A 23,258-nucleotide genomic window follows, 5' to 3' on the forward strand; every position below is an offset into this window, starting at 1 on the left:
ATAAATACTGGTGCCATGATTATTGAAAATAACTCTGAGAAATGTCTTCTTTGAAGGGTTAACAGGTTATATGATATGAGGTGAGATACGCAACATAACCAGTAGCTATTATGAATATGTGGGTATGTATCAGCGCATGGGAAGTTTACTCTAAACCTCAATGTGATTGTAAGTGACTCTGGTTTCTGCTTTTAAAAGATATTATGCCCACGTATGCATTACACTCTTAGTAGATATGAGAGCATCGAAAATGAACAGATTCTACCCACTGCAAATTGCAGCTAAATTACTCACATTCAATGCAGTTATAACCGTGCATTAATGAGATTTGAAACATTTAGATATGAGATACCTTACCCACTAAATACCAATTCTTTTCCCCTATTATTACTCAAACTTAGGTGACCAACCGAGTTATACGCCCAGGAGGCTGTGTGTTTACTACTACTTTCTTTTAACTCTCCATTAACTTATTTTCACAAATTGTGTAAAGATAGATTTTTATAATTTTGAGATGAAAAAGTCTATAATACTCACACTGCATACACTTTTTTTCTTGTTGAATTCTTGTTATTATAATATTTACTCTTTCATGATTAATTAATTGAGAGGTACATATGATAAAAATCCAAAAAAAGGAGATGTATTTTCGAAAATATTGTAATTTTCGAGTTTCTACTTATATTCTAGTTAACGCAACAACTCAATGGCATAAGGCTTGAATAAACATCATCGCAGAAAAAAGTTAAGGTGAGAAATCTTGTTGATTTAAAAGTTTACTTAAACAATAGAATGACTTTTTCTATTTATAATAAACTAAACTCACTTTAGAAGTTAATTAACTCATGCAAGAAAAGTAAGTCATAACTAAACAAGAAATCAAAGTCTTCATAAACAAACAGTAGAAAAAGCTTTCTAAAATAATCGAAACATATTCTGTTCTATGTCATCAGATTAATTAGTTTATAGTGTAAAAATACTGTACAGTACTGTAATGCGAGCAAGCCCGCTTACCAATTCATCAACACTGGTTCAAACGCTAACCTGGTATGTATATCAGTTGACTAAGTACTAATTAAAAAGAATAATGGATTGAGATTTCATTTCAATTTCAAAATCCAAAATTTAACTAGAATAAAAAAGTGTATAGATTTGTACGTATACTTCTTTTTCAATTTTGTACGACTCTAATTCTAATTCAAATAAGATCTTGAATTTATTAAAATCTGAAAAGGATATTAAGTTATATGATTTAATAGTATAAATACATTATACTATTAAATCATATGGTTTGATAACTTTTTCAAACTTTACCAAAGTTGATACTATAAATGTATAAATACACACACTAGGACATCGTCAAGGCGATCCAAAATTTTGGTCGTACGCTTGCCGTTTCAGCATTTCATTTTCTTGAAGTCAGCTTCTCCATATTGGTGTGGCCATAGCCAATTAGCAGCCATAAGGTTATATTAAAAATTTTACAGCCAATTTCGGTGCAATATATATACTTATTTGCCAAAACAAACCCAAGTCTCACAGCATATGTCATAGCCTCAGTTGACTTGCAAAAGTGGAGCGAATAATTCGATGGGCATGAGTACTGGCTTTCCTCACATAATAATATTCTATTTTTCAGATTATAATTAATTTATTGGAGATGGGCTTTGGGTGGTTGCTTAGTTGCACAAACATGTTACATATATTGAGTGGCTGTGAAGCTACTAAATCTCTTGATGTCCTCTCACTGTTTGGTGACTTGTGAAGTAGAAAATGGCATAATAAGTTTTCAAACAAAATATAAAATATTTGAAGGTCGGTTCTCCACACAGTGGCAGCTAAGCATATACTTGCTCTCTACTTGCTTAAGCTATGGCTCTTTTGATTCTCAAGATTTCTATAAAACAAGCATTATAATATTGAATGCATCTTTGGCCAAGGAGATAGAGTGAGGGAATTGTCTACCTGCTTGCCTACTAGAAGGGTAAAGTCTTAGGGCTAGCACCGTCTCAACATGAAGATCGAATAGATAAAATTAAATAAGGGTAGAGTCTTAGGCCTCTCTTATTTCTGGAAGGTCTATTATAAGGAGATGCATGAAGAGAGAAATTAACCATGATTGAAGGGATCTTATATATGCTTCTCAAAATTCCTGTTTCTTAGGCTGCTTTTAAGTCTTTTACGTACGTGGCAAACACAACCTAAAGCTGTAGCCACCAATTATCGTATCATATGCTTCAAGCAAAAGGACTTGCCCCCCTTAACCCACCCATTATCCCACACAAGAATATTGACATGCCATCGATCGCCTAAAATGCAATACAACAACAACCAAACTACTGAGATTCTGCATGAATGACGCCATTGTAATCATCAACATTCATTTCACAAAAACACAAAGGGTTCACATACAATAATCACATGATGAGATTTTGGGAGATTAGAAACGAGTTTAAATACAATAAATTGAATGCAATTAAGCTAGCATTATATTGCAAGTCTACAAGCGAGTCACTAAGTATATTTGGTGCCTACATTATCTTGATAAATGGAGCTATAGATATGGTTTTTATTAATTACCTGCATTTTTGTTTTCAGCAATTTGGCCCTTGTATTCCCCTAAAGATGATTAATTATTGAATCTCAATCATTGGCCTGAAAAGGTAAATAATTAATTCTTCTGGCTTTTTTAATAATGATCTATATATGCTAGAGGCTTGTTTAGTGGCTAATTGGTGCTTACCCAGTAACCAATTAAAAGGGGGAAATAAAGAAATAAAGAATAGTATTGAATCTACAACAGATAATGAGAAATAAATTAATAAATTGTTTGGTCAACAGCACATGAACTGAATGATTAGCAACAAAATGTGTACCAAATAATGGATTATGAAATACTCACAAAGATACTTATCCAAATTTTTCAGTAGTTAATATAGTCGTTCTGCATTATTGATAAGTTTTGTTCAAGTTCAGTGAGTGAGAAGCAAAAAGCAAGCTGTGATACACTCTAAATTATTCGTGGGCACAAGGACACTTCGTGCAACCAAGTTATACGTGCGCCACCTGTAAACATGAACATGAGAAACAGTCAGTGATCTGTTCTTAGCAGGAAAGAGTAATTTCCTTCACGTGGTCATTCTAATTTTATATATATTAATAAATAAATAAAAAAGTGTTCCATTTCATTGGGTGTTTGGGTTATTTCGTTAGTGAAAAATAAAATAGGACTTTACAAATTAAATATAAATACATCTTCACACAAATTGAAATTAATAAAAAAAAAATGAAGCATGTTTAAAAATTATTTAGTATCTAATGACTCGATCAAACTTATTTTCAACTAGTTTTATACCACTCAAGTTTGAATATCATGGAAGAGATATAAAGTTAAAAATTTGATTTAGAACTTATCCAAGATATTCTAATTTCATCAGTTTTGGAAAACCATCAAATAATAAAAGCAAATTCTAGATGTGTCCGCTAATTTTGCTAGACACCGATTCGTTACTACTGCTTTTACGTCGTCAAGTATATCCTACCTAAATAAGGCATATTATTCATCACTTTAAAACATAAATAGGTGTTATCAATGAGTTGCTAACAAAAGTTACACTTTAAATATTAGTCTGGAGACCCCAAAAAGAAAAAAAAGTTATCAAAAGGGACTAAATGGAATATATGTGAATTAAAAATAAGCTGGTGAATTACTTAAACTATAATTAGGGAAAAAGGGGCACAAGAATTGCATGCAATGGCAAGTGAAGGGAACATGACAAAGAAGCAAAATAATAATAATAATAATAATAATAATAGAATAATAGAATGTGAGAGAGCACCGCAGATTCCGTGGGATCCAGGCTTGCACTCCAATCATCTTATGATGAGCAAGAAGAAACAGAAAGAAGAATCGTCGAGGCAAAGTAATGCATTTTCTTTGCTCTTTGCTTTGCTTTGCTCTTCTTTTTTTTTTTTCCTTTTAACAAATTCTCTCCCAATTTAGGTATATGTATATACATTAATTATTGATCAGGTCGGTAGAGTTAAAAGAGTAGAGTTATTATTTCCCGTTTTTTGACTGCCTGTATTTTCAGCGTACTACTGTTATACATTTTTGTGCATCTTTTTCTTCGGAAATACGTATGTTATATTTGTATGTGAGTAAATGTGGCTGCTGTGCCCACTGGCACCAACTTGGCTCGGCCTCGGGCATTAAGTTTTCATAATTTATTTTATAAATTTTCTTTTTTTTTAAAAAAAACAAAATTAAAATTCAATCTATACACTTTGTGTAGAAGTTATAAGTATTTTACAACGGTGTAACATCTCGATCACATAGTCCAAATCTAAATTTTGTAAAATTTGAACGTCCGAACCTAGTCACCAATATTTAAGAATAAGCATATATTGTCTAAGTAAATCATATATATTGTACTGATTTGGTTTAGCATCCTAAGCTTCATGCCATTATACTGTTAAATCATATGATTCAATAGTTTCTCAAGTACAGATGACCGAATGTAGATTTCATAAGGATTCATTATTACACCATATGATGTTATGGTGTAATAATAGGAAACAGATTCAGTGCTCAGCTGAGTTTGTGTTGAGCACTAAATCAACTGTAAACAATTTTTGCATATGGCCTCAATTAACTGTTGACCATTGATCCGGTACTCAGAATCAGCTCAGCTAAGCACCGGATCCTAATATGTAATAATGAATTCATATGAAATCCGTATTTAGCGTTTACACCTGAGAATTTCTATATGCATATTTTACTTTGCTATAATTGGTGCACAGTGAGAACAAAACCACTTGTGTTTTATGAGCTATTCTCTAATACTAATAATTCTGTTGTTAGTTTTGTTCTCTTAATCTGACAACGTCATGGTTCTTATTACAATAGAGGCTAAAAATTAGGGAACAATTAGCAAGTAGTTTTCAATTTGACTAACAAAAAAAAAAAAAAAAAAAACTTCAATCTCCTTTGTGAGCAACTCAATTTTCTTTTTCTCTTCATCTATATTAGTGACATTCGAATCTCTCAGACTTAATTCACTTATAAATTAATACGTATGCAATTACGTAACCCCTCAAATCACATGTATTATTTAAACAGAATGAAAAAATCAAATTCGAAAGATACGAGTCATAACAAGTAATCGAAAAAAAAATTTGTATAATTAATACCTGGAAAACATGAAATTTGCTGCTTTGTGATAGCTAAGAGAATTAATTAGTTAATGAAAACTAAGAATAGAAGTGTGTCAACACACGCCAGTGAAGCAAGTAGAGGATAGAAAGCCAATTAAAGCCTTAACAAGAGAGCATGCTGAAATCGTGCAACTACCATTAAGCAAAGCTTAGGCTTTAATTAGTTTTAATTGTATGTTAATTAATTAATTAATTATAAGTGTTGTGTTTAATTATTGTAATATTCTTTTTTTTTTCTGAAATTTTTTCAATTCAATATCGTGAAGTGCGTTGGCAAAGTGTGAGAAAGAGAGTGTGAAACGGACTTTACGTTTAACACCCTCCTCAAATGTTTTTACTCATCATATTCTCTCTAATTTAGCATATTTTCAGTTACATTAAATTTTTTCTTCCCCCCCCAAAAAAAAAAAAAAATTATAATTAAGTAAAAAAAGAAATTAGTGTTAGTTTTTTGGTCTTCAATTTCTTTGTTGTCTTTAGATGCTCTCCTCTCTCTTTTAACCAAAATCCTACTATATTTAACTCTCTCTATTACTTAATTACAAACTCAATCCAAATTTTAGACGGACTAATTCTTCACTCCTCTAATTTACTCTTCTCTATTGGGTGGCCTTTTTTTGACTCTAAAAACTGACCATTTTCTTTTTCCCAATATAAATACACACACATCCCTGATCTCCCCCCCACTCTCTCTCATTCTTAAGCTCATCATTTTTCATTCTCTCTTTTACCCACATTCTCTCTTAAGCTTTTATTCTAATTTAATTTAATATGGAAGAAGCTCAAGAGGAAGTGTTGATGATCAACAGCAGCAACAAAGATCAGCAATCTCACAATAATAACATCGTAAAAGGCAAACGAACCAAACGCCAGCGCCCTCAATCTCCGGTCCCTTTCGTTGTCAATGGTACCATTCACGATAATACAAATCTTTCGTCATCACCGGCGGTGAGCTCGGCGGAGGAGTTTTTCGACAGCACGGAGGAAGACGAGGACATGGCCAATTGTCTCATTCTGCTAGCTCAATGCCAATCAACAAGAGAGTCACCACCAAAGCCAAAGCCAGCTCATTATGATGTTCACGAACAGGAAGAAATTGCACAATTACAGATAAACAACAACGTCAATAACAGTGGTATGAAATTTAACAGCAGGAGGTTTCTTGAAGCTCCGGGTACGGGTACGGGCACCGGCAAGGGCGGGTGTTATGTTTACGAGTGTAAGACTTGCAACAGAACGTTCCCTTCGTTTCAAGCACTCGGCGGTCACAGAGCGAGTCACAAGAAACCGAAGGCCATGCTGATGAATGATGATAGGTTATCGCTCAAGTCACAACATCAACAGCAACAGCAACAGCAGTTTCTCGTTTCGAAATCGGATGATGAGGAAGAAGATGGCAATTTCCGAAACGTTTCGTCTCTTTCTTTGCAGCTAAGTAATAACAATAGGGGTCATAATAATAATAATAATAATAGCAGCTTTTATAGCGGCAACATCAACAACGGCGTCGTGAAGGGAAACAGCAGCAAGGTTCATGAATGTTCGATTTGTGGGGCTGAGTTTACATCGGGGCAAGCTTTGGGCGGGCATATGAGGCGGCATAGGTCGGCGCCGGTTGCCGCGACGGCGGCGGCGATGGCGACGACGAACACAACGCTGTCGTTGACGCCAATGGCTGTTGTGGAAGCTGGACAAGATCAGCCAAGAAAATCATCATCGTCGTCGTCATCATCAAGAAATAATCTTTTGTCATTAGACTTGGATCTTAACCTGCCGGCGCCGGAAGACGATCCGAAGGAATCTAAATTACCCTTTTCTTCAAAGCAACAACAACAACAACAACAGCAACAGCAGCCGCAGCAGCAGCAAAAATCATCTCTTGTCTTCACCGCCGCGGCAGCTTTGGTGGATTGTCATTATTGATGATAAAAAGGTTTTTCTTTTTTTTAAAAAAAATTAACTTTTGGGACGTTTTATATTCCATGCAGTGCAGTGACAGAAGAAAATTGATGTGGATGACGTTGAATATCACCACAATTGTTTTAATTCTTTTTACTGGAGAAAAAAATAAAAATTATATATATGTAAAGATTCTTTTGATTCTTTTATTTAAAGTGTTCAATTTGTTGATGAACTTGAATTGGTATTCGATAACTTGACAATTAAAGCAATGAATATTGGTACTGTTATTATTATCATTTTTTATTTTTATTTTGGTTACTGATGATGAGAAGCCTGTAGTGATCATGAAAATTGCATGATGGGCATCTTTTTTCTTTACTTTTTCTTTTCTTAATTTTTTCAGTTGAAAAGGGGGAATGTGTTACATTACACATACTTGATTGAAAACAGAAATTTTGTTACTCTTTGGATTTGTCACCACCACCATCACCAAAGGCCAAATGAAAAGAAAAAACAAAAGAAATTATTGAAATTATGAATTTTGGGGCTGTAATTAATTAGCAAATGTGGTTTATGTAAAATAGCTTCCTACCCAGCTAATTTTGTTGTGTTTAATTACTTGCTTGATCAAGCTTCTATTTGTTAGTTAACTAGCCTACTCAACACACCTCAGCAAATGCATGTGTGTGTGTGTGTGGATATATATCCACTGCTGCTTGAATGACGTACAAGCCTTAAATTGCACTACTGGGTTTCAGTGTTTCTGTTGCTTCTTCTATCTTCAATGCATGTGCTCGTCAGATCCACATCTTAGTCAAGCAGTTGAGTATGGATTATCAAAGCTGATTCAGTTATCAGATTTCTAAAAACAACAAATTAATTGTCATTAATTTGTTGTAATTGATCACAAGTTACTATGGCAAAGCACATAAGTGTGAAATGATAAGATTGACTAAAACGACACAATTTAATCCAATCTGATAATTAAGATCGACTTAATTGCAATGCGGTTCTCTTTTTTTTTTTTGTCTTAGACTAATCTCAAGCAAGGAAATTAATACTAGTTGTAACATGACGTGAGTAAAATTATTCCAATTAATTAATTCAGCCAGTAAAATTTTATGGGTTAGTACTAAAATCCAAGATTATTGTTTCCAAATCACAAAGCTAAACTTGGTTAAGAACTACTAATATTTATTGTGACAAAAACAGGGCAGCTAGTTCAAACTTTTACAATAACTATTAACAGCTAATACATTCAAATATATATACGTAAAATAATTGTGGCAAATGACTTATGAGCTTTGTGTCAGCTTGCATATAATAGTTGGCGATAATACCCATTTAAGGCTTTTTTTTATTTTAATTAAGAGCTATGGCTAGCTAACTAGCCTTGTACCCAAATGCTTTGGCCATGTTTTCTGGCACCATTTTTTAAGCATCATTAGCTGTTGTTTAAGTAATAGTTAGGTGTCTGTCTAGCTCTAAGAAAGACAGCAAATTTTGCAATAGTTTTTTAGATGCCCATTGGCTGGGCATATGCTTCACTAGTGCTTAATTTTTAAGGGTTTGGTCTTTTTTTTTTTTTTTAAAGAGCTGAAAAAGGGGTGTAAACTGTTAGGTTAGAGATGAGTGTACAAGTCGTGCTTATATTTTAGGAATAATTTGGTCAAATTTCTTGTAAGGTTTGGTATGAGAATTTTAAATCTAGTACTCATCTTGATCGTTGTTGAATTGTAATAATAAGTTTAGTATCTATCGCAATCTTAATTTAAATTAAGATAAATTACATTGAAATGGTTAATTAGAAAATCCAAAACGTCTAATTAGCAAATACTATACTATTGTTGATATGCTTTTAACTTTGACTATTTCCTCACAAACTAAGATGAGATTAGCCACAACACTATTACTTGTATATTCGTGTGTTGAAATTATTTTGTGAACTTTAACACCAAAATTGGCTTCCTTACTCCTAATCTTCATGAGAATTTATTTTAGAAAAATGTTACGCTTAAAAAGTAATACAAACCACTAATATATTAGGTGATCGATTGATAAAGATTGAGATAATCACTCTTGGTGATTTATTTTTTTTTCATCTTTAATTTAATTCTTATCAGACACGTGACTCTTATAAAATTCATCATATATATGACAGTGAGATGAAATAATATAATTTCTTATCAAAAGCTAATTTGTAAATATATGGATGAAGTTATTCGTCTATTGAATGGATGGTAATGTTTTATAATTTATGAAATTTCCTTGTCCAACCATCCCAATACATAAGCCACATGTTACAAATTAGCTTCACACTAATTAATCATCATAGATGACTTCATTCATTACTAAGCCTATATTCACACTGATCACAGATGACTTCATTCATCAAACAAGTGTTTCATATCTGATTAGAGATTACAGCAATTACACAGAAACAAAGATCAATCAATTTGACTCTCTATGCACAAATTTATGGCATTACAAAAAGTGACTATCAATCAGCTTTTCATATGCTAATCTAGCTAGCAATAATAACCAATCTTGTAACTAACTTGCTGAGCTTTCGAAACTCGTAACCAAACTCCTTCTGACATTGCAGCCACATAACCAACTGTAAACTGAATTTTAACCTCCTTGGTCAACACCACATCACTCATGATAAAATCTTACTCAACCGGAAATTATTTCTTAAATATTCACATCATATATCTCTTGCAAGCTTAACGCAGAACGACAGAAAGCTCTGATAAAACCATTTAGAGTTAGAGGCAGACAATTGAGGAGATGAAGAGGGAAAAAAAGAAGGAATTAGTTTACCTCATTCTATTCCATTATTTCGGGGCAAGCAGATCATTTATGGTGAAAATGATGAGTGTTGTAGATCACATGCCATAGAAAATTCCAACGGGTGCTGCGCGAGATCGACGATGAAGATTAGCTAACGCAATTTGGAAATTAGGGTTTTGTATTTTCAATTTTTAATTTTTTAATATTTAACTTTTTTGGTCAATTTGAGCATTTTAAAATTTCAATGGGCAAAATGAGAAACCCCATTCCTGATTCCCAAGAGTAATATGGATCCCATATGTTGATGACTTATTCCCGTTCTCCCAACAAATTTTGTAAATAAAAAAAGTATTGATTCACATTCCAGTAATCTAATTTCTATTACTAATTAGTAAACATACCATAATCATATTTGATCTAATACTCCATTACATTCATACAGCTTATAAAACACCTTGATAGGTCTTTACCTCTTAAATTTTTTGAATAATCTTATCCTAATCCTTCGGATTCGGATTGAGTAAGAAATTTTGACCCAATCCAACCAAAATTTCATTTTTGAAGATTGAGAGGAATTGGCAACCAAACCACTAGCTAAACCACATGCAACTTCACTAATTTGCAAAAATCTATTATATATAACTACGAAATTGACTCTATATTATTTTTTGAACGGTTACCATTAAAATAAATTACGTCAAAACGAAGGTTTTTAAATCATTTCAACCTTATATCATTTCTGTCACCTTCGCGGGTAGGGTATACACCAATGGGCCTTCTCATTTCTCCGTTCTTGGGCTTTAAGCCCACACATCTACTGATATTTTACTTACCATGCCAAACCAAACCTCTTCACTCTCGCCTCGGAGACTGTAGTTTCTCAAAGCACTGTAAATAATAAAAAATTGAGGACACTTTCGTTTCTCAAGTAAATTCATCTTCAGTTCAGATTATGATAAATACCCAATTTCGTTTCTTAAGCATTATAAAAACATAAATAATTGGGGACACTTGTTCGAGCCCCTAAATAAACTCTTTCCTCTTTTCATAGAACGTAGAACATAATTAGATTTTTCTCTAATTATTAGTGACAATAAATTTTTTACCCATGCTCTCAAGAGACATTTAAACTCTGCGTATTTCAATCCCAATACACTATGGTCGCGTTTATTTTTTGGAGTGGAAGTGAGAAGTGTAGATTTCTCTCACTCCAGTGTTTATTTAACTAATTTGAGGAAGGATTTAGAATCCCACTCCGTAAACTCCACTCCTCCCACTTCTCCTATTTCTATTATTTTTCTTATTTAATTTAATATTTAATAAAATAAAATAAATAATATTATATTTATTTGAATAATTTTATTATATTTAACTAAATAATAATTTACATTGATTCTAAGTTAAAATTACTTAAAAATAATAATATTATATTAATAAAGAATTAATAAATATTACTATATGCTATCTTCATTTGAAAATATAATATTATTATATTTATTTTAAAAATAATAGTACTATATTTATTTAATATTAATAATTAATAATAATAAATCGTTTATTCTAAGAAAATATTAATTGTGTGCTAAATAATATTATATTATTATTTTATATAATAATATTTAAATTTAATATAATTATATTAAATAAAATAAAATAATGTTTCATTTTTTATTTACCCTTCTTTTTTACCCTCCTTTTATTAAATTTACTATAATTATATTTAATAAATATTTAAATAATATTATTATATTTAACTAAATAATAATTTGATTTGATTCTAAGTTTAAATTACTTAAATAATATTACTATATTTATTTTTAAATAATATTATTATATTTATTTTTAAATAATAGTAATATATTTATTTAATATTAATAATTAATACTAATAAATAGTTTATTCTAAAAAAAATATTAATTTCGTACTATGTTAATACTAAAAATATTTCATTTATATGGCCCTTATCAATAATTTTTAATTTATATAATTAAAATTAAAATTAATTAAAAATTGTGATGTACATAATTAAGAATATTAATAATTATTATAAATTTACAAATATAATAAAATAAATTTTTATTAATTAAATATATATTTTTATTAACTTTGTAATTAAAAAATATAATTCTTTAAATAAGGATAAAATTATAATTTAAAACTATTTACTCCCAATCTAAGATAAAGTAAACACATAAATTGAATTATAATTTTCATTCCATACTTCCATGCCAGTGTAAGTAAACAACCTATTCCCACTCCCACTCTACACTCTCAATCCTAAGATTCTCACTCCTTATAATTTCCACTTCAATCCAAAAAGTAAACACTATCTATATATTTTAGATGTAACAATGTTTAAAAAAAAAAGAAAAAAAAAAGGAAAGAAAAAAAACAATTGCAAAGAAAATGAGAGATCGCCTGGCTTCAGTACTTTTTCCCCCGTTGCTGCAAATTTTCTATGGGTATTATAGTCTTTTTATTTATCCTTTTGGTTAATATTCATCTGCAGGTTTTTCAGCAGTTATTTTCATAAAACCAACATGGTTATTTTTACAAACAAATTTACTCATCTCTCCGTCGAGACCTGTGCCTCCATTGCTTCTTTACTATTTGATACTTTCGTTTATCGTACCTTCTCCAGTAACAACCATAGCCGGCCGCCGCCACCGCCACATTGCTCCGGTCGCCTCCGTCTCCTCATTTATACTTCTCTGACGGTTACAAAGCGAGTCGTTACTGTAAGTTTCCACCAAGTGTTTAAATTATTTTTCAAATTTTGGTTTATAAAGTTTTTAATTATTGGGTTTCTAATATTTAGGTTGCTTCTGTTAATGGATCATTCAAATAGTGGGAAAGAAGCATTAGAAGGAATTGGAAATGATGGAGAGCTCAAAGTTGGAATGGAGGTAAAATCAGATGCTGAAGCTTATAATTTGTGCAATAATTATGCCTTTCGAAAGGGTTTTAGTCTTCGAAAAGGGCATGTTCGTAGAGATGCATCGGGTAATATTCGGCAACGGGATTTTGTATGTTCAAAAGAAGGGTTTCCAGTGGATGAAGACTTGTGTGATGCGAAAAGGTGTAATAGGTTAGAGACAAGGACTGGTTGTAAGGCTTTGATACGTTTTACTGTAAGTAATGGGGTGTGGATGATTTCGCATATTAACTTTGAGCACAATCATGAATTGGCTAAACCTGAAGAAAGACAATTTTTAAGATCATGTCGAAAAATATTTGAAGCTTCTGGGGGTGTTGATGTTGGTAGGAGACGGACGAAACCTGTTTCTTATTTAGGAAATGATTTCGGTGGTGATAGGAATGTTCAGTTTGCTAAGAAAGATATGGAGAATTATTTGCCAAGGGAGATGGGTAATATGATGGAACCAGGGGATGCGCAAAGTTTGCTGAACTATTTTAGACGTAAAAAGTGCGAGGATCCAAGCTTTTTCTATGCTGTCCAGGTGAACCAGTTGAATCAAGCGACAAATTTCTTTTGGAGAGATGGTAGATCGAAGTTAGATTATGATTGTTTCGGTGATGTGGTCTCATTTGACACAACATTTCGACTCAATAAGTATAATTTAATTTGTGCACCATTTGTGGGAGTGAATCATCATTGGAAGAACATGTTATTTGGTTGTGCTTTTTTGTTGGATGAGAGCACCCACTCCTATGTTTGGTTATTTGAGTCATTTTTGGAGTCAATGGGAAATACACAACCGAAAACCATTTTTACGATGAAAATGAAGCGATGTCGAAAGCAATTGAAACTGTATTTACGAAGACACGCCATCGATTGTCCACTGGGCACATTGTTAAGGATGCTAGAAGAAATCTTGCTAACCAATTTGCTAATCTTGAATTTATGAAATATTTAAACAAATGCTTTTACGAATGTCATGATGAAACTGAATTTCAAGTCTCGTGGGATGACATGATTAACAAATTCAGTCTTGGTGATCATTTGTGGCTTAAGAAATTATACTCACTTCGAGACAAGTGGTGTCTTGTTTTCAATTCAGATACTTTTTCAGCAAATATTGACTTTGTCCGAAGGAGTGACAGATACTGTTTTCCATCAAGTTTCTACAAAAAGGATGGATGTCATCAGTTTTGTGCAGCATTTTGAGGAAAAAACAAAGGAGATGCATTTAGATGAGTTGGAAGATGATCATTTTTGCAAACATGTTGTGCCTCGTCTCCAAGTATGGAATGGAATTTTAAATCATGCGGTTTATGTTTATACAAGCAAAATATTTAATTTCTTTGAAATGGAGTTATTGGGTTGTATGGGAGTGCGGATGAAAGAAGTTTGTAAAGATGGTGAAGTTTGTATATATGAAGCAATTGAAGAAGCCCAACAAAAAGTGTGCAAAATCAATTATAATTTGAGTACTCAGGATATTTCATGTTCTTGTAAATTATTTGAGAGAATGGGGATTTTGTGTCGCCATGCACCAAAGGCATTTGATTTCAATAATCTCACTCAGATACCAGTGCAGTACATATTGAAGAGATGGACCAAAGAGGCAAAGAAGGGAATTGTCGTGAGGGTGAGTAATGAAAGACATGGCTTATCAAGTAACACTGTTAAGTCTGTCCAATCATTGCGCCTTAGTGAGCTGATGCATATGGGAAGTAATGTTTACAGCATAGCATCTCTGAGTGATTCAGGAACTAAGATTGTTAAAGAGAAGCTAGCAGAAGCAATGGAGTTACTTGAGAAAGATGAAGAAATTGTGAATAGGCTGGCACATGCTAAGAAAGTGGATTCATCTCCATCTTTGAATGCAATTTCTGACATTTGGACCATGGCCTCCTTAAGTCAGGTCTGATTTTTGTTATAAGTTTTGAATTGATTATCCGGACTGGACAATTAGTTATAACTGTATTCTAATGTTAACGAAGTTGTGATGCAGGATTCAAACAATCATGGTATTGATCAATTTCAGAGTCAACAAAATTAATGGTTATGTATAAAGTTTTTTCTCTCAAAACAGACTGGCATTTCGTAGTTTAGTAGGATATAATTTGCACAGGAACATTCTGGAGATCCAGTAACCTTGACATATTGGAGATGGGGAATGGAAACTCATTTAAATGATTTTTTTTTTTTTTTGCCCTTTTCGCCTTCCTTTATTTAGAATTTTAGATTCTCTGCACAGCGAGGGTTGACTGCACAATGATATTACGACAATTTTATGTAAATAAACCTACAACTCCATATCTTGAAGTCTTTTCAAAAGCTTTTGACCCTTTGAAATTTTCAAGTGGTAATTTATTTTATATGAAAGTATTAGGTGAATTTAAAGGGCAGCTTATTAAGTTACTTGCCAAAGCTGTTCGTATATTTATGTTTTAAGAAGCACTATTCTTGACAATTTACCTCATTTTGCCTGCGACATTTGTAAGTTTTAGGCGGCTTGTAGGTGAAATCACAAATTGAAAACATAGTCCGAATTTGATTTGTTGGCTATCTGTCATGATATATGGTGTTGGAGATTTAGTCAATTAATTGTAAATATTTGGGTGTATCTTTTCCTTTATTATTTGATTTAGTCATAACAAGAAAGCATATATTAGGGAGATATTGTAGGATTAGTTTACATAATTTAGAGATTCTTTATTTAGTTTCCTTTTTAATTAGCTTTCTAAGTGTATATATTCTGTCAAAGTTAATGAGAAAGCATGAACAAGAATTATTAATTCATCAGTATTCTTGTTTCATGGTATCAGAGCTAGGTTACTAGTCAGTTTTTTTTTCTGGAGAACTGCTAAATATGACCTCAGAGGTGTCTTCCACTACAGCAGATCAAGCATCTGCAGGATCCATAACCGGATCCTCATCTACACCGTCTTTTGACAGCCACTCTCTGCAAATTACACAGCACTAGCTTAACGGACTGAATTTTCGAGAATGGTTTCAATCCGTTATTCCTGTCATCAGGGGTAGAGGGAAGGTTGGCTACTTGACAGGGGCAATAACACCTCCTTTGGACACAGCACCAACTTATAGCACTTGGGAAGCAGAAAATTCGATTGTCATGGCTTGGCTCATTAATTCTATGGAGCCAAGTATTGGACGAACTTATCTGTTTTACAAGACAGCAAAAGAGATTTGGGAGGCAGTCCGAGAAATTTATTCTGATCTTGAAAACACATCTCAATGTTTTGAGATTCGATCAAAGATTCGCAACACCAGACAAGGAAGTCTCACGGTCACTGAATATTACAATTCCTTAATGGAGTTGTGGCAGGAAATTGATCTTTTTTATGAGATGGGATGGTCCTGTACTACTGATGCAGAAAAATATAAGAAAATGCTTGAGAAAGAGCGTACTTTTGATTTTTTGCAGGGATTGAATCCGGATTTGGATGAAGTACGTGGAAGACTGCTCGGGATGAAGCCTTTTCCAACCCTTCGAGAATCGTTTGCTGAGGTAAGGAGAGAAGAAAGTAGGAAGCGTGTGATGATGAATCCTTCCAACTCAAAGATTCCTACTGCAGCTATGGCACAAACAGGTAAAATAAGTCAAACTTTCCTGTCAAAGTCACAGTCAGCAGGCTATTGGATTGTAGATACAGGGGCCTCTGACCATATGACTGGGTCACTGAATGTCCTTGAGGATTATGACAAGTGCAGTAGCAGGATAAATGTGTGGGTTGCGGATGGAAAAATGTCACCTGCAGTTGGGAAGGGCACGGTTTGCTTACCGAATATGATATTGAAATCAGTCTTATATGTGCCCAAATTGACATATAATCTTTTGTCAGTTAGTAAGTTAACAAAAGATATGAATTGTGTTGTGACTTTTTTCTCCTCTCACTGTGAATTTCAGGATCGTTCTTCGGGGAAGATGATTGGCATTGCTGAGAAAAAAGATGGCCTATACTACTTCTCGGGAGTTGGGGATTCCAGTAGAGTTAAGTCACAAAATAAAATGTCCATGTCAGTTGTTTCCAACTCTGAAATTATGTTATGGCATCAACGCTTAGGGCATCCAAGCTTTTCTTATATGAAAGTTTTGTATCCAAATCTTTTCGTCAATAAAGAAATTTTTTCGTTTCAATTCGAATATTGTGTCCTTTCTAAACAATCCAGAGTCAATTATCCGCCACATATATACAAACCCTCAAGACCTTTTCAGTTGATTCATAGTGATGTCTGGGGTCCATCCAGAACAATCAATTTAACTAGAACTCAATGGTTTGTCACTTTCATAGATGACCATACTAGGGTGTGTTGGGTGTACTTGATGAAAGATAAATCTGAGGCATTTTACTGGTTTCAACAGTTCCACAGATTTGTCCAAAATGTTTTTCAATCCAATATAAATGTCCTTAGAACAGATAATGGAAGGGAGTATTTCTCAAATGAATTTAACCAATATTTGGGGAATAATGGGATACACCATCAAAGTTCTTGTGTTAACACACCAAAACAAAATGGGGTTGCTGAAAGAAAGAATCAACATTTGTTGGAAGTTGCTCGATCAATAATGTTCACTAGTTCTATTCCAAATTCTTATTGGGGTGAGGCAATTCTCACATCCACATATTTAATTAATCGTCTACCCTCAAAAACACTTCAATTCAGAACTCCTTTGAGTGTCCTTCTTGATCATTTTCCAAATATAAATTTTTTCAACTCGTTGTCCCCAAAAATATTTGGTTGCACAGTGTTTGTCCATAATAAACAACTCAACCAAAGCAAACTTGATCCTAGGGCTCTTAAATGTGTATTCGTCGGATATTCTCCATCAAAAAAAGGATACAAATGTTATTCTCCTTTTCTCAAAAGATTTTTTGTTTCATGTGATGTAACTTTTTTTGAAAATCAGCCCTTTTTTCCCAACAACCATCTCCAGGGGGAGAATTCTGATGAAGATGGTCATTGGGATCCTAGTCTATCTCTTCCAATATCACAAGATGTCTCATTTTTGCCCATGAATTCTACCTTAATAGAACCAGGAAATGTCAGTATCCAACCACCTCCAGAAAACTCAAGTCCAAGTCCATTTCCTATCCCTAGTCCTATTTCAAGTCACGGTCAAGAGAGAGAAGCAATTTTTGAGAGACCACTTCAAGTTTACTCTCGAAGGCCAAAAGCTTCTCAGCAAGACCAATCATTGAACCAAGAACTAGATCCTGGAGTGAGCAGTGATCTGGACTTGCCGATTGCAATACGAAAAGCGGTAAGAACATGCACAAAACATCCTATTTCCAATTTTCTAACCTGCACAAAGTTATCTTCTGGATTTAGAGCCTTTATAGCAAAGATCGATAGTGTGGTAGTTCCAAAGAATATCCACGAGGCTTTCAAAGATCCAAAGTGGGAGAAAGCTGTGCAGGAGGAAATGAGAGCATTGCATGATAATGGAACTTGGGAAGTAGTTGACCTACCAAAAGGTAAGAAAGTGGTTGGAAGCAAATGGGTTTTCACAGTGAAATATAAGGCAGATGGAGAGGTAGAAAGATATAAAGCTCGGTTAGTGGCACAAGGCTTTACACAGACATATGGGATTGATTATGAAGAAACATTTGCTCCAGTAGCCAAACTCAACTCTATTCGGGTCCTCTTGTCCTTGGCAGTTAATCTAGACTGGGAACTACACCAACTCGATGTGAAGAATGCTTTCTTGAATGGAACTCTTAATGAAGAAGTGTATATGAAGATTCCACCAGGATTTCAGTCTGAAAAAGAACGAGGTAAAGTTTGCAAATTGAAAAAATCGTTATATGGTTTGAAACAATCCCCACGTGCATGGTTCACCAGATTTAGCTCAACTCTCACTCGGCTAAAGTACACTCAAGGGCAGGCTGATCACACTATCTTCGTTAAGAAAGGGGAAAATGGAACAAAAGTCATTCTTATTGTATACGTAGATGACATCATACTTACAGGTGATGATAATGTTGAGATTCACAGGCTCAAGAGTCAACTGAAGGAAGAATTTGAAGTTAAAGACCTTGGACCTCTAAAATATTTCCTGGGTATGGAGGTTGCTAGAAGTAAAGAGGGTATTTTCATTTCTCAGAGAAAATACACTCTTAACTTACTAGAAGAAACAGGGAAGTTGGGGTGCAAACCAATAGGAACTCCGCTCGAGAAGAATTGGAAAAGCAAGATTAAAGATAATGAGCCTTCAGTGGATGTAGGAAGATACCAACGCCTGGTTGGTAGACTGATTTACTTATCTCTCACATGGCCTGATATTGCATATGCTGTGAGTGTGGTGAGCCAACACATGCATTCACCAACTCAGAGACATCTAGAGGCTGTAAATCATATTTTGAGGTATCTCAAAGGAACTCCAGGAAGAGGACTAATGTTTCTAAAATCTGAGAACAGGAGTATCGAAGGATATGTTGATGCAGACTGGGCTGGAAGTGAAGATTGCAAGTCAACTTCAGGATATTGCACCAAGTTGTGGGGTAACTTGGTTACATGGAGGAGTAAGAAACAAACAGTTGTGGCAAGGAGTAGTGCCGAAGCTGAATTTCAAGCTATTGCACAAGGAATGTGTGAGGTTATATGGCTGGAAAGATTGATGCAGGACTTGCAAATCACAGTTTGCTCTCCCATTAAGTTGTATAGTGACAGCAAATCTGCCATCAGCATCGTGAACAATCCAGTCCAACATGATCGAATGAAACATGTCAGAATTGATCGAAGTTTTATCAAGAACGAAATCAAAGGAGGAGGTATCGATTTATGCTACATCTCTACTCATGCACAAGAAGCAGATATCCTCACCAAAAGTCTACCCAAACCAACTCATGAAAGGCTTCTCAGCAAGCTTGGAATGCAAAATATCTATTCCTAAGCTTGAGGGGGAATGTTGGAGATTTAGTCAATTAATTGTAAATATTTGGGTGTATCTTTTCCTTTATTATTTGATTTAGTCATAACAAGAAAGCATATATTAGGGAGATATTGTAGGATTAGTTTACATAATTTAGAGATTCTTTATTTAGTTTCCTTTTTAATTAGCTTTCTAAGTGTATATATTCTGTCAAAGTTAATGAGAAAGCATGAACAAGAATTATTAATTCATCAGTATTCTTGTTTCAGGATTCTTTTGTGGAGAGATCAGGTGGTATATCGTATAGGTGACAGAGATATTCTTCTCATTCTTTCCCATCAGAATTTTATCAATCAGGTAATAATGTGTCAGGTGTTTCCTAGTTAAAATTTGGGTTATGTTTAATCCGGTGTATTGTTTCCACAGAACTACTTTGAGGTGGTTTGAGCAGACCTACTCTGTGAGCCATGAAGAGTCTGAATTTATTATGATTAAATCATTTGTATTTGTCTAGGATTCTTGTTTACTGTATTAGTCTTTACAAGATTGGTAATGGAGTATGATAATTCATTCCAGATATGTTCTTCCTGTGATTACGTTGTGACGTCGCTCGTCTCATGTCTGTATTACTAGAGAATTGAGTTCCATGATTAAATCATTTCTGTATGTCTAGGATTCATGTTTACTGCAGTGGTCTCTCCAAGATTGTTAATGGAGTATGATAGTTCATCCCAGAAATGTTCTTCCTGTGATTACATTGTGACTTCACTTGTCTCATGTCTGTAATACCAGAGAATTGAGTTCCATGCTTCTTTTTCTTGGTGGACTTTTGTTTTTATGCAGACAAAATTGTCTTTGTAGTTGAGTTCAAAATGACTAATGGTGACAGAATCACTAGTTTGAATTGTGCATGATTCATTTGCTATTCACACCTGAGTTTTGATCCTTAATAACCTGCAACTATTTGTTTAGCTGAGATTCTAATGTATCCGCAAGAATCTGTTAATTTTAAGCTGTTTTGCATCTGAAGCATTGGGCAAATAAAAGACAACATTGGATGAAGCTGTTATGAAGTACATTCTTTTATGTTGCTGCTCGATATTTTTTTTATTGTATAAAATTCGAAGCTATTGTTTCTTTGAATTTAATTTAATGGGCTGAGCCTTGTACTGAATAATTGAGAAACACTTGTGGCTATCTTCTTATGAAGCATGTCTTTGTTGTCTTGCCTGCCCTCGACTCTTCACCCTCTGGCTTCTTGCACATTTGCTTGATTCTCTATTTCTTAGCCATATAAATTCATGCTTGGCTTTGTATAATTGTTCTGTCGATCTCTGTTCTGTTTTTATTTATTTTTTGAGACTATTGAAAAAGCACTCACAAAGGACCCATAATGACTTTTGCTATGCAAGTGTATACCCCCTCGCATTTAGTGTTCTTCTGTGATGAATGGATAAAATTCTAAAGCACGATCTTATTATTAAAATTCCAAATCAATGTTATGCGTTTCTATGCACGCTGATGGTGTTATCTGGGCATAATTGGATGTGCATTGCGCCTTAGGACCTGTTTAAAATTACTTTTAAGAGGTTCAAAGTAGTTTTAAAAAGTTAAAAATTAATTTTTAGTGTTTGATGAATTTAAAAAAAAATGTTTTTGACAAAATTACTTCATTCTAAAAATAGAATTTGAAAACCACAGAAGTAGTTTTTTAAAATCTGATTTTAATAAAATTCAATGTATATCTGCGCATATATTAGAAATTGAATTTTTAAATTTAAATAGATTATTATTATCAATTATACTGTGATAATAAAATAAAAAATAAAAAATATGTATTGAATTATTAAATTATTATATATACATAATAAAAAATATTACATATATATGTTTATAAATGTATAAATAGATTTTATTTAACATTATGAATATTGTAGTCATTTGCACTCTTATAATAATTTAACGATAAGATTTATTAAATATAAATAACTGTTTTGAAAACTCGTAATACTTTTAAGAAAAAAATTTATTAAACATTTAATTAATTACTTTCACAGCTAATTATTTATACAAAATAGTTACTAGTAATTATTTTAAAATATACATCATTACTACAGTGACGCTCAGTAAAAAATTGGATGCGGTAAGCCAAATGGTAGTAAGAGTTCATGAGATTGTACTATGAATGAATAAAAAAGGAACAAATTTTTTCCTTCTTCAGCGTTAGGGGAAATCGATTACGGAAACAGGAGCAGTACATATTGAGGGCTAAACAGACGATGTTGCTCGTCATTCTTGTCGACAATAAATGTCTAAACAATTTATTCGTGATTAATAAGGTAAGAAGTATGGTAAATGCTTTTACCGACCACTGAACCTCCTAATTCACATGTAATTCACATGCAGCTCTGCATGTATTCAAAAGCATTAAAGATTTCGAGCTGTATCGAGTGTGAAATCTCCGTATAATTTCATGTCATATATTCTGCTGGTTATTACTGTATTTTTACGTATAAACTATTAAGATCATATTTTTTGCGATATTGGTGATATTAAAAGTTTATTTAAGCACTAATGCAATATTGGAGGAAATTAAAAGGCACCCTCATACTTTCTCTGTCTTCTTTTGCTCCTTGTTATATTGCATGTCACTTCTAAAATTACACGATTGAGATGTTATTTGTTGTTTTAGCTCATTATATTTAATTAAAAAAACTTCTCAAATACTAAGAAACTAAATTATAAGTTTTATGTATCTTACCAGTTAATATAAGAGTTAATATTATCTCTTACCCTTCAAATAACCGAATGCAAGACTAAGAATATGATGCAATCATCTGTGAATTTTTGAATAGATGTTTGTTGAAGAAAGAAAAGAAGGCAGTTTATGACTCTTTTATTAGACTTACAGTTAAAGAAAAGAAAAGCAGTTTATGACTCTTTTATTAGACTTACAGTTTGTGATAAATTTGTTTCAATAGCACCGGATAATTTTGGAGCTATTTAATGATTCTTGTGTCATATGCCTGGAAGAAGACAGGATTGGAAGTGAAAAGAATTAGCAGAGTAAGAAGAATTGAAAGGGAAAATAATTAGCAAAGTTAGAGGAAGAAATGATTGAAAAAGGGATTGAAAGGGAAAAGAAATTACAAAGTAGAAAGAAAAACGGTTTGGATGTAAAAGAGTTAGTGCCAGTAATTGTGGAGTAATTGACAATACGGTGAGTTTAAATGTTAATTTAGGTAAAAATAAAAATTAAAATAAGTAAAAGTCAAAAAATTTAGAGCGAATTCCAAGCCTAATACATAACATTTTAGTGAGTGGTTAAGGGAAAAAAATTTAACATTATCTATATGCAATCTTATTTTTCTATACTCTATATTTGTTATTTTTAACCTTGTGATATTTGGACAAATAAACTCAATAAATATGTTATTAACGTAAACTCAATATATATATATATATATATATATATATATATAAAGTGTTAATACATTGGAATACCCAACATGTATAAAGTCTAATTCTTTTTTTAGTGTT

General features: G+C 33.0%; 2 protein-coding genes across 2 annotated transcripts; both read left to right on the top strand.

Moving 5' to 3' along the window:
- The first annotated feature begins 5,600 nt into the window (after window positions 1-5,600).
- On the top strand, window positions 5,601-7,572 carry LOC102611905 (zinc finger protein ZAT5). The gene has a single exon (XM_006485284.3). It carries the CDS (start codon window positions 5,989-5,991, stop codon window positions 7,138-7,140), a length of 1,152 nt encoding a protein of 383 aa, XP_006485347.1. The 5' UTR covers window positions 5,601-5,988; the 3' UTR covers window positions 7,141-7,572.
- Window positions 7,573-12,743: 5,171 nt separating this feature from the next.
- Window positions 12,744-14,747, top strand: LOC127898686 (protein FAR1-RELATED SEQUENCE 5-like). Its single transcript, XM_052439821.1, has 2 exons — window positions 12,744-13,373; window positions 13,935-14,747. Exons 1-2 carry the CDS (start codon window positions 12,744-12,746, stop codon window positions 14,745-14,747), a joined length of 1,443 nt encoding a protein of 480 aa, XP_052295781.1.
- Window positions 14,748-23,258: the final 8,511 nt, after the last annotated feature.

Source organism: Citrus sinensis, chromosome 4 (assembly GCF_022201045.2).
Source record: "Citrus sinensis cultivar Valencia sweet orange chromosome 4, DVS_A1.0, whole genome shotgun sequence".
Taxonomy (NCBI): Eukaryota; Viridiplantae; Streptophyta; class Magnoliopsida; order Sapindales; family Rutaceae; genus Citrus; species Citrus sinensis.

Excerpts from the sequence above, each read along its gene's own strand:
- LOC127898686 (XM_052439821.1), top strand. The coding sequence starts at position 12,744 with ATGGATCATTCAAATAGTGGGAAAGAAGCATTAGAAGGAATTGGAAAT. Across the intron at positions 13,374-13,934 it reads GCTTTTTCTATGCTGTCCAG|ATACTTTTTCAGCAAATATT; the intron begins GTGAACCAGTTG and ends TTTTCAATTCAG.
- LOC102611905 (XM_006485284.3), top strand. The coding sequence starts at position 5,989 with ATGGAAGAAGCTCAAGAGGAAGTGTTGATGATCAACAGCAGCAACAAA.